The 13,245-nt window shown below is 39.7% G+C and overlaps 1 protein-coding gene across 1 annotated transcript; it reads left to right on the top strand.

Annotated features, from left to right (window-relative positions):
• Positions 1-966: 966 nt before the first annotated feature.
• LOC127353924 (mucin-2-like) lies at positions 967-13,147 on the top strand (the record flags this gene model as incomplete). Its single annotated transcript, XM_051383531.1, has 27 exons — positions 967-1,057; positions 1,296-1,551; positions 1,641-1,755; positions 1,866-1,956; positions 2,053-2,180; positions 2,292-2,508; positions 2,929-3,054; positions 3,180-3,294; positions 3,382-3,532; positions 3,627-3,740; positions 3,822-3,891; positions 3,996-4,133; positions 4,852-5,016; positions 5,164-5,258; positions 5,346-5,472; positions 5,590-5,845; positions 5,985-6,037; positions 6,121-6,224; positions 6,428-6,579; positions 6,697-6,835; positions 7,380-7,490; positions 7,595-7,774; positions 7,987-8,226; positions 8,318-8,474; positions 9,116-9,244; positions 9,450-10,631; positions 11,820-13,147. Coding segments are annotated over exons 1-27 (6,015 nt in total), but the record flags the coding sequence as incomplete, so codon positions are not given.
• Between the last annotated feature and the right edge of the window lie 98 nt (positions 13,148-13,245).

Raw genomic sequence — 13,245 nt, 5'->3', positions numbered from 1 at the left:
ACGCAGCAAAGGGCCACAACTCAGAGTAGAACCCTGGGCAGCTGCAGCAAGAACTCAGCCTTTGTACAAGGGGCGCCAGCTCTACAGGGTGAGCTACCAGGGTGCCCCAACCCCTCTCATCCTCTCTATACTGAAACAGCTCAGGAGCACGTTCAGCCACAGACTCATTTGTGCCATTAGACTCCACAACATTAGACACTCAGTACCTCCTACCTCAGTTAAACTGTCAACCACACCAACCTATTTTGCCCATGTACATACATAATACTTTCGGATCTTGTACAAAGGTGTATTCTCCTTTCCTGTATATAGTGTATATATTTTATTTAATGGTATTTTAATAATAATAACATAATCAGTAAATACTGAGCAATACATATCCACTTCATGGCTAATTGCTAATATACTCAAAACTCTTTGTGCTACATTTCCTTGAGCTGCTGGGCCAATTTGAATTTCCCCTACAGTGGATCAATAAAGCAACATCTTATTTTTTATTTATCTTAATCATAACATAACAGAATTCTCATATCAAGATGCCATGGCTAAGAAGCTCTCATTGTTCAATTGAAAAGTAGAATTTTACTGAAATTGGCCCCAGTATGGCATCTTCAAGACTTGCTCACTCTGTGACACTGATTTATTATTTCGTCCAGGAGTAACTACTTTTTAAAGAAGTTTAAAACAGAGGAGCACGCTGTCAGCAAACCTCTTTTATTGCTGCTCATTCCTCCAGGAATAAAAATTCTTAATCGAAATGCAAACATGTTTGTTCAATAAAGAGATAAGGAAGATGTGGGAATAATGGTATTGGACTTGTGAAAGGCGTCAGACATCCATTCAACATATGTTTGGCATCTTGGCAATAAAACTTAAGTTCCCTCAGAGGGAAGGTGGGAGCAAAAACTCTCAATATAAAGGGCTGCCAAGTGCCATTTGACGATTACCTACTCTGGTGACAGAAAGCCCACGGAGGCAACAATGAGGTGGAGATGTGTGTCGTTGTGTTTTCTTGCTCTGTCTCTCGCAATTGTCATCGATGTTGAAGGCAGACGAGGTAAGACTGTTTCACTGTGGAACTCTTTTCAGGATAGTGTGAATTGATTATTCTGCTTTTCATGTTTTTATGTAAAGTGTCTTTGAGTATTTAGAAAAGCGCTTATAAATAAAATGTATTATTATTATTATTATTATTATGTATACATACATCAATAATGTCTAGCACTGTCTCTGATATCACTTATGTAGAGCATTTAGTAACTCAAACTGGTTTCTATGCTTTATGTCTCCCCCAGTTCACAACCATGTCAGCAGCATCTGCAGCACATGGGGCAGAGAGCACTTCAAGACATTTGATGGGGATGTGTATCAGTTCCCTGGTATGTGTGAATACAACCTGGCCTCCGACTGCCACGAGACCTACCAGGAGTTTTCAGTGCACATGAAGAGGAAGGAGAGCGATGGAGACCCTACAGTTAGTTATGTGGTGGTCACCATCAACGACCTTTCATTCCACCTCACCACGGGCCTGATCACTGTGAACGGCCTTCCGTGAGTAACAAGCCGTACAGCCCGCAAAGGCAAAACAACTGAACTTCTCTTTTCTATTCGTGCATTATAATAAAACATTTTTCCTACAGAATCAAAATGCCATACTACAACGCAGGCGTACAAGTGGAAAAAAATGCAGTTTACATCAAGCTCCAATCCAAAGTTGGCATCACTGTCATGTGGAATGGTGACGATGCAGTCATGGTAAAAGCTTATAAATATTTTATTTATTTTATCGCTTTTAATAGTACACTATAATATAATATAATATTATAATGTGAAAAAGGTTGTGATAACCTCTTGCTGTGTTGTAGGTGGAAATGGATCCTGAATATGCTAATCGTACTTGTGGACTTTGTGGAGACTTTAATGGTGTTCCTGTCTACAATGAGTTAATTCATAATGGTATATATGGTTATTCACTTTATGTATTAATGCATTTTAACAATCATACACTGTATCTGTGACATTTGTGACACTATAATTACATTACAATTGCAGGTCGCAAAATGAGCCCCATTGAGTTTGGCAACAGACACAAAGTCCATCGTCCAAACGATGACTGTGAGGACCCCTTTGAAGAGGAAGGTGAATCAGTGGATGATGTGCTGGTTTCCTGCAAGGAGTTTGTGAGTTCATTATAAATACAGTATCAGCAATAGTGGTATTTAATAAGATAAACATTTGCACTTGCAGCAGAGTAACTTTGTCTCTATTATCTGCCTTTTTTTCACTTTTAGCAAACCACCTGTGACCAGATGCTGCGTTCGGCGTCCTGGAGCTCCTGCACCCAACTGATTGACCCTAAACCTTACATCCAGGCCTGTGTGCAGGACATGTGTGGCTGCACCAACAGTACTAATGACTTCTGTGTCTGCAGCACACTGTCGGAGTTCTCTCGACAATGTTCCCATGCGGGAGGGCAGCCTCCCAACTGGAGGACACCTCAGTTCTGTGGTAATGTTTTGTGTTTTGTTATCATCTTTATTTTATGATGAAATCAGCCCAGTGAAAAATGAATGGTCCTGTAAAAGTACTACTTACCTTTTCTGAACATTAGCTTATAGAATTTAGCTCTAGAATGAGAATATTACTTTTATTCTAAAAGCATTTGTATGTTATACAATAGCATATTATTTTCGAGTTTTTGGCGCTCACAAAGAGGTGAAAAATAAGTTCTGGGTAAGTGATTTAAAATGTAGCAAAATACAGTTAAATTACAAAAGTGCAAGTAAAATAAGTACACAAAACAATCTATTTTGATGCACTTGCTGCTGAAAAGTCAAATGAGTTTCTTCCACCCCTTATATACTATTGAATAATTCACAAACATTTAAACCTATCTCCATTTATTTCAATTGTACCATATCTTTACAGCTAAACAGTGCCCATTCAACATGATTTATGAAGAGAGCGGTTCCCCTTGCATGGATACATGCACAAATCAAGACACAAGTTCCCTGTGTGAGGATCACAAAATGGACGGCTGCTTCTGTCCTCCTGGTTAGTGCTGTTTACATGTACATACTATAATTTTAGTCTCCTGTTTTACTTTATATTAACCTTAAAGATGCTTCCAGATTTCATCTCCCTAGTTTGTAAATGTTCGTGTCACATATCTCCTTCAGGCACTGTGTTTGATGATATTTCAATGAGAGGGTGTATTGCTCAATCTGAATGTCAGTGCAAACACAACAAAATCTATAACTCCGGAGAGGTTTACCGATTGGACAGAGAGGAATGGTATGTCTAACATCTCATAATGTCATCATAATATTGAATTTTTTTAATCTCATATTTCGTTAACTAAAATGACTTGGGTTGTTTCAGTACATGTTTTGAGGGCAGATGGGCTTGTAAGAGCCTTCAGACACCTGCCACATGTGCAGTTGAAGAGGGTTCACATGTGACGACCTTTGATGGGAAAACCTACACCTTCCACGGAGAGTGTTACTACACCCTAGCCAAAGTGCAAAGCAAGGTGTGTGAGACATAGCTTTGTACAGTTAAATATAAATATATATAATTTGTTATGTGTTATTTATCTAATTGCACTCACAATATGTGTATTTCAGGATGATGCAAGTCCAAAGTTTACCATCCTGGTTCAGTTGGTTCCATGTGTAAACCAGAAGTTTGACACTTGTCTAAAGAGCCTTAAAATCGTGCTGAACAATGACAGAAACAATGTGAGTTAAGAAGATTATAGTCATTAATCAATTCACACTGATCCCTGCCAGACTCTAATGATCAATTCTGTTTTCATTCAGGTGTTAATGTTCACTTCTGATGGCACAGTAAAGCAGAATATGCAGACCATCACTTTGCCATACCACTCAGGTGGGTCAGACTATAAGGAACTCTGAATTAAATATATCATCTTTCATTTATAGATTGACGTCAGCAGATGACCTGACTGTTTTTGTATTTCTCTTTATTTAAAGGTGACATCAACATCTTCCACGCGTCATCCTTTCACGTCATGCTCCAGACCAGTTTTGGTTTGCAGATTCAGATCCAGCATGTGCCTATCATGCAAGTCTATGTCAGTCTGGATCAGAGCTACAGAGCAAAGACACGTGGTAAGTTTTACATTTGTCTTAACATGAAGCATTGGCATCATCAAAGAATACAGTGAATTTACAATGAATTATTAGTTGCTGTAGGAATTACCTACTACAGTCTGATGAGGATGACAGCAGTAACGTTGATATATGAGTGTATGGGTATTATGAAAGAATATTTGCCATACACAGCTGTCACAAATACACACATTTATGGGAAAAAATTATCAAAGCTTCCATGAAGCCAGCTGTTGGTGATCATACTGTCAATGAACCGCTCACAATTCTTGTTGGCCAAGTAGTGCTGGACATGTGGACACACATGTATTTAGTTATACTCTTTATTTAAAGGTCAATTGTGTAATATTTAAGATTATATTTTGGCAGAAATGGAATATAATGTTAATAGTTGTGTTTTCATTAATGTACAATCACCCAAAAATAAGAATTGTTGTGTTTTTGTTACTTAAGAATGAGCCGGCCCTATCTTACCACACTGCAGTTCGCCAATTCTTAGTGTATAATATATGTTTTCTTATTTAATCTGAATTCAAATACATTAACCAAATTCCTAATCCTATGATTTACCATATCCATTTTGTAATTTGTTTTACGGTATTTCACACCTTCCATTTTTTTCTTTGTGGTTTCAGACAATTGTTGGTTGTCTGTGTTTAAGTACTGAAAAAAAATTTGAATATAAAGATTTATTTATAAAATATTTGTTTTTTTTCAGGTTTATGTGGGAACTACAACATGATCTTGTCTGATGACATGAAGACTCCTCAGGGGATTGTGGAGGGTACATCAGCAACCTTCTGTAATTCGTGGAAAGCAAGTCGCGCATGCAGAGACAGAGAGGAAAGACTTGATGACCCCTGTTCCCTCAGTTTGGAAAATGGTAAACAGCAGTGGTTGATTATTACACCGTTTTTTTTGTCTTAAAATGATTCTCTTCTTTAAACTTACTTGTTTGTTGAATGTATGATACATATAATTAGACAGCTCAATAGAATTTGTAATAAAAATGTTGATTCTCCCCTCTCAGAGTGGTACGCCAAACACTGGTGTGCCTTACTGGTCAGTCCAGACAGCACCTTTGCTCAATGCCATTCAGTGGTGGATCCTGAGATGTACCATAAGGTACAGCAAAACCTTCCGGTTTGTCTTTAACTGAATTAGTTTGTGATGGGACTGTAATTCTCTAAAAGTGTTTGCTGTCTTCTGCAGCGATGTACTTATGCCAGCTGTAACTGTGACAAGAGTGAGGCCTGCCTGTGTGCCGTCTTCTCCTCCTACGCACGTGCTTGTGCATCAAAGGGACTGTTTTTGACAGGCTGGAGAGAGAATGTGTGCGGTAAGCATTTCTTTCATTCATTGGTTAAGTTGAGTAACGATTTCTGGAGTTTTATGATCATCTTCCTTTTCATTGTTTGAGTATTAAGTAACCATTGTAACATTATGCACAAAACAGATAAATACACAAACAGCTGCCCAGCAACTCAGGTCTTCTCATACAAGCATCAGAGATGCCAGTTGACTTGCAGATCACTGGGCTCAAAGCAGCAGAGCTGCACTTCTGACTTCTTGCCTGTGGACGGCTGCTCCTGCTCTGAGGGTCTCTACCTAAACGAAAACGGCATCTGCGTCCCCGTGGAAAAATGTTCCTGCTACCATAACGAAGTCTACATTAAACCCGGAAAGTCTATCAGCATCAAAGACGAGCACTGGTGAGTCAGTTTTTTCTAATTTGGGGACAATGGAATTAATTATCTTAGACTAAGGATTTAGAATAATTTTGTCTGCAGTGTATAAGATTTACATAAACTACGTTGTTGGTGTTGCTTTAACTTTAGTATGTTTTTCTAGCGTGTGCACTAATGGAATACTTCATTGCCGTTCTTGGAGAGCCCGTTCATCATGTAAGTTTTTTTGTTTTATGTTTTTTTCTTTAAGCATTTGGTTGATACAATGAATATTTAATCAGTTTCTACTTCCGTTACAGTATGCCCATCTCCACAAGTATACTTCAACTGCTCCACTGCGACCACAGGAGAACTTGGACTGCAGTGTGCTCGAACTTGTTTAAATCTGGACAACGATGATTGTGTGAGCGATTATTGCCACTGTGTCTCAAATAACTGGATCTAATATTTATTTCCTGCAGTATGTTACATTGAACATGCAACACACAGTGTATAGTTACACTTGTTTCTACAGTAGTTTCTAGAAACAAGTTTTGAAAAGAAATTTTTGACAGTATCAGTAATGTTTTGTCGTTTTCTGTCACCGTTATATTACTATCTTCCCAGGACTCCACAGAATGTGAATCTGGCTGTCAGTGTCCAAGTGGCCTCCTTTATGATGGCAAAGGTGCCTGTGTGAAAGAAAATGAATGTCCATGTCAGCATAATGGGCATATTTATGCCTCTGGATCACAAATCCCTAACCAATGCAACACCTGGTACGACCTTGTTTTTAATCAGACATATCATATAGCATAGTGAACACATATTATCATATTTGGCTGCATGTTTTACTCACTTACTTTAATAATTTTAACCTTTTTTGATACATCTAGTACCTGCAAAAGTGGAAACTGGGAGTGCACAGAGAAAAAATGTCCAGGAACTTGCATTATTTATGGGAGTGGTCACTACAATACATTTGATAAGAAAACATATGGGTTTCAAGGAAAGTGTGGCTATGTTGCTGTCAAGGTAAACATACACGTCAAAATCATCCAAATGTATTCTAACTTCAAAATCAATCTTCACATCGTAACTGACAGCTCTTGAGTTGTCTATATATGCAGTGATGGATTGTCAGTAGAAAGTAGTGAAGATACTATAGACACAATCATTTGTCCTATCTACTGGATAAATTTACACATTCAGAATTCAGACACTCAAATAAAATGGCAGACAGTAAATATACTGTAGTGCACTATACAGTAAACAGGCAGTGATTTTGGACGGAGTCAACAGTTATGCTTCACTTTTACGTTGTCTCAGGCTTAATCTCAGAAATTCATAGACAAGAAATTTATAAAATTGAAACTTATTGCTAATCTTGAACATCAGACTTGAAAGAATCAATATTTGATGCAGCTAACTACATTATGTCATGTCTCTGGGGATCAGTTGCACTTTTAATTTATGTGTTACTGAGCTTTTCTTTAAGACTCTTAAAGTATTATGGATTATTTTGATCAAGTGTCTCTGTTTACTATGTATAAAACTAGCAAAATATCTCTCTTTCAAGAACAAATGTGGCAATAAAACAGTTCAGGACAACTTCGGAGTCATCACAGAAAATGTACCGTGTGGAACTACAGGCACAACATGCTCCAAAATTGTCCGAATCCAACTGGGGGTAAGACCTCATACCAACATCTATTTTGTGCCTAGAATCCTTTGTCATACATCAAACTTTTTTACATCACAATGAAAGCAACAGAAATCTCCTTAACATTACAGAAAATGGAAATCAAACTAGCGAAGGGTAAATATGAAGAGCTGGACCTGGGACATGGCACACAGATTCAGTACAAAATAAGGCATGTCGGCTTGTATCTGGTGATAGAATCTGCCATTGGTCTGGCAGTGATGTGGGATCGCAAAACAACTGTTCGCGTCCTCCTGGAACCACAGCACAGCGTGAGTGACAGTATTTGGTCTATTCATCTGTATTCATCTTGATGTACAGTATATTAACATTACTGAAAAAGTCTGTGAGCCACTTATATTCGTGATTACAATGGGATATTCTGTTTATAAACATACAAAGATATATACCTTAGAAATGTGTATTCATTATAATGCCAAAGAGAACTGATATGAAATATTGTTCTTTTGTTCTGGCCGTTCAGGGAGAGGTATGTGGTCTGTGTGGAGATTTTGATGGCGATGGACAGAATGACTTTACCACCCAGGGTCAGCTGATAGTTAGCAATGTGTTAGAATTTGCAAATAGTTGGAAAATGTCGAGCACCTGCCCAGATGCAGGAATGAACTTTGACCCTTGTGGAGCAACGCCCAACAGACACCACTGGGCAAAAATGATGTGCAGCATTATAACTGGAAAAACATTCAAAGACTGCCATAATAAGGTAATGGTAGATTTGTCTCTAATTTGTTGTTATTCAAAGTCGTTCATGGTTGAAAAACGCATTTAAAAAATATATATTATTTTGATAACAGGTAAATCCCCTTCCATATTATGACAACTGTGTGAAAGACTCATGTGCCTGCGACGCCGGAGGAGACTGTGAGTGCTTCTGCTCAGCAGTTGCAGCTTATGCTCAAGCTTGTAATGAGGCTGGTTCCTGCGTTGCATGGAGAACTCCGGAAATCTGTCGTAAGTAAACAACAATTTTACCTTCATATTAAACTGGGTTCTTTCTTCAGCCTTTTCTGACCAAGATCCTGTTTTTAGATCCCAAAAATCTTATGATACCAGCATTTAAAGATTGATGTGTGGGATGTATATAGGAGAATAATTAATTTTCTCTTTTCTGTACTGAAATACAATAATCAACCCTACTTATTTATTTATATATTTGTTGTTTGTTTATTTATTTAATTGAATGGACACCTAATGTAATTAAAGCTGATATATGTTACTGAGACTATGGGTGCATGCCTAGTGAAAAGTGTAGTTTTAAGACTGCAATGCTTTACATAATTCCTGTAGTTCAATACATACTTGAATCAGCTGTAATTTGGTATTGAATTGATTTTTTAATTGTCTTGAAGGTTGTTACTTAAAAGTACCTAAGCCTTTCCCTTAATCATTATCTATGATAGTTTTCTGCCATTTGTAGTGAGCGATAACTTCCCATATTTAGCTTAAACTCAATGTAAACTTGAGCCCTGATATAAATATAATGTAAGAATATAGAAGATGAAATTTAAGTTTGAGATTGAGATTAATCTACTTATTTTATTCAATATTTCCTTTATTTTAAACATAACATACCTTTCATCATTTCCTCCTAGCTATCTTCTGTGATTACTACAACAACCCAGATGAATGCAACTGGCACTACAGCCCTTGTCACACACCTTGTTATAAGACCTGTTTAAATCCAGATGGAATTTGTAGCAACCCTATACCCAACCTGGAAGGTAAGAGGTTAACTCACAATGTCTCACCTCACCTCTGATTCATGTGCTGCTTAAAATCTTAAATGTTGAATGAATCCGATTTACTATATGTGACAAAAAATGAAGGTAGAGACAACCTGGTCAGTTTCAGTGTCAAAGATTGAAATACAATGTAAATAATTATTTTATGGTAATATAACAATGTTTTATGCTGTGGTTTTTACAGGCTGTTACCCTCGATGTCCGATAAATAAGCCCATATTTGATGAGGTGACCCAGATGTGTGTGGAGGAATGTGATGGTTGCTTTTATAATGGGACAAGATATGAGGAAAATGAAGTTATTTACAATGTGACTGACAACTTGGGAATGTGCTACTATGCAATCTGCATTAATACAACAGTGATACATGGAAATGAACCCTGTCCTACAACACCACCACCACCTGAACCTACTACTACAACTGAAGCACCAACTTCAACTACAAGGTCTACACCAACACCTGAACCTACTACTACAACTGAAGCACCAACCACAACCACACAATCTACAACAGCACCACCACCTGAACCTACTACTACAACTGAAGCACCAACCACAACCACACAATCTACAACAGCACCACCACCTGAACCTACTACTACAACTGAAGCACCAACCACAACCACAGAGTCTACAACAGCTCCTACCACTCCATGTATTGAAACATGTGAGTGGTCAGAGTGGTATGATGTTGATAACCCAAAAAAAGACAAAAGTGACTGGGAAACATATGAGAACATTGAAAATAGTGGTAAAGAAATATGCAAAAATCGCACAGAAATCGATTGTAGAGCTGCAGACTATTCTGACCAGCACTTCGATGACTTTGTGAGTCAAACTGGCCAAGTTGTTACTTGTGATTTGGGATATGGTTTAATATGTAGACAAGAGGACCAGTTGAGACCTCCACGAAAGTGCTTCAACTATAAGATCAGAGTATGTTGTGAGGTAATCATATGTACAACCACAACCCATTCAACCCCATCGACTACACCACCACCACCTGAAATTATTACTACAACTGAAGCACCAACTTCAACTACAAGGTCTACACCAACACCTGAACCTACTACTACAACTGAAGCACCAACTTCAACTACAAGGTCTACACCAACACCTGAACCTACTACTACAACTGAAGCACCAACCACAACCACACAATCTACAACAGCACCACCACCTGAACCTACTACTACAACTGAAGCACCAACCACAACCACACAATCTACAACAGCACCACCACCTGAACCTACTACTACAACTGAAGCACCAACCACAACCACACAATCTACAACAGCACCACCACCTGAACCTACTACTACAACTGAAGCACCAACCACAACCACAGAGTCTACAACAGCACCACCTAAACCTACTACTACAACTGAAGCACCAACTTCAACTCAGTCCACCAACACCGAACCACACACAACGAGCACCAACCACAACCACACAATCACAACAGCACCACCACCAACCACTACTACAACTGAAGCACCAACCACAACCACACAACACAACACACCACCACCTGAACCTACTACTACAACTGAAGCACCAACCACAACCACACAATCTACAACAGCACCACCACCTGAACCTACTACTACAACTGAAGCACCAACCACAACCACAAAGTCTACAACAGCACCACCTGAACCTACTACTACAACTGAAGCACCAACCACAACCACACGATCTACAACAGCACCACCTGAACCTACTACTACAACTGAAGCACCAACTTCAACTACAAGGTCTACACCAACACCTGAACCTACTACTACAACTGAAGCACCAACCACAACCACACAATCTACAACAGCACCACCACCTGAACCTACTACTACAACTGAAGCACCAACCACAACCACAGAGTCTACAACAGCACCACCACCACCTGAACCTACTACTACAACTGAAGCACCAACCACAACCACACAATCTACAACAGCACCCCCTAAACCTACTACCACAACTGAAGCACCAACCACAACCACACAATCTACAACAGCACCACCTGAACCTACTACTACAACTGAAGCACCAACCACAACCACACAATCTATAACACTACCACCTAAACCTACTTCTACAACTGAAGCACCAACCACAACCACACAATCTACAACAGCACCACCTGAACCTACTACTACAACTGAAGCACCAACCATAACCACACAATCTACAACACCACCACCTAAACCTACTTCTACAACTGAAGCACCAACCACAACCACACAATCTACAACACCACCACCTGAACCTACTACTACAACTGAAGCACCAACCACAACCACACAATCTACAACAGCACCACCACCTGAACCTACTACTACAACTGAAGCACCAACCCCAACCACACAATCTACAACAGCACCACCACCTGAACCTACTACTACAACTGAAGCACCAACCACAACCACAGAGTCTACAACAGCACCACCACCTAAACCTACTACTACAACTGAAGCACCAACCACAACCACAGAGTCTACAACAGCACCACCACCTGAACCTACTACTACAACTGAAGCACCAACCACAACCACAGAGTCTACAACAACACAACCACCTGAACCTACTACTACAACTGAAGCACCAACCACAACCACACAATCTACAACAGCACCACCACCTGAACCTACTACTACAACTGAAGCACCAACCACAACCACAGAGTCTACAACAGCACCACCACCTGAACCTACTACTACAACTGAAGCACCAACCACAACCACACAATCTACAACAGCACCACCACCTGAACCTACTACTACAACTGAAGCACCAACCACAACCACACAAGCTACAACAGCACCACCACCTGAACCTACTACTACGACTGAAGCACCAACCACAACCACAGAGTCTACAACAGCTCCTACCACTCCATGTATTGAAACATGTGAGTGGTCAGAGTGGTATGATGTTGATAACCCAAAAAAAGACAAAAGTGACTGGGAAACATATGAGAACATTGAAAATAGTGGTAAAGAAATATGCAAAAATCGCACAGAAATCGATTGTAGAGCTGCAGACTATTCGGACCAGCACTTCGATGACTTTGTGAGTCAAACTGGCCAAGTTGTTACTTGTGATTTGGGATATGGTTTAATATGTAGACAAGAGGACCAGTTGAGACCTCCACGAAAGTGCTTCAACTATAAGATCAGAGTATGTTGTGAGGTAATCATATGTACAACCACAACCCATTCAACCCCATCGACTACACCACCACCACCTGAAATTATTACTACAACTGAAGCACCAACTTCACCTACAAGGTCTACACCAACACCTGAACCTACTACTACAACTGAAGCACCAACCACAACCACAAAGTCTACAACAACACCACCTGAACCTACTACTACAACTGAAGCACCAACTTCAACTACAAGGTCTACACCAACACCTGAACCTACTACTACAACTGAAGCACCAACCACAACCACAAAGTCTACAACAGCACCACCTGAACCCACTACTACAACTGAAGCACCAACTTCAACTACAAGGTCTACACCAACACCTGAACCTACTACTACAACTGAAGCACCAACCACAACCACACAATCTACACCACCACCTAAACCTACGACTACAACTGAAGAACCAACTACAACCACACAATCTACACCACCACCTGAAACTACTACTACAACTGAAGCACCAACTTCAACTACAAGGTCTACACCAACACCTGAACCTACTATTACAACTGAAGCACCAACTTCAACTACAAGGTCTACACCAACACCTGAACCTACTACTACAACTGAAGCACCAACCACAAAGTCTACAACAGCACCACCTGAACCTACTACTACAACTGAAGCACCAACCACAACCACACAATCTACAACAGCACCACCTGAACCTACTACTACAACTGAAGCACCAACCACAACCACACAATCTACACCACCACCTAAACCTCCGACTACAACTGAAGGACCAACTACAACCACACAATC

Source organism: Dicentrarchus labrax, unplaced genomic scaffold (genome assembly GCF_905237075.1).
Source record: "Dicentrarchus labrax unplaced genomic scaffold, dlabrax2021, whole genome shotgun sequence".
Lineage (NCBI taxonomy): Eukaryota > Metazoa > Chordata > Actinopteri > Moronidae > Dicentrarchus > Dicentrarchus labrax.
Note: the sequence above shows the minus strand (reverse complement) of the source record. Positions and strands in the feature narration are given on the sequence as shown.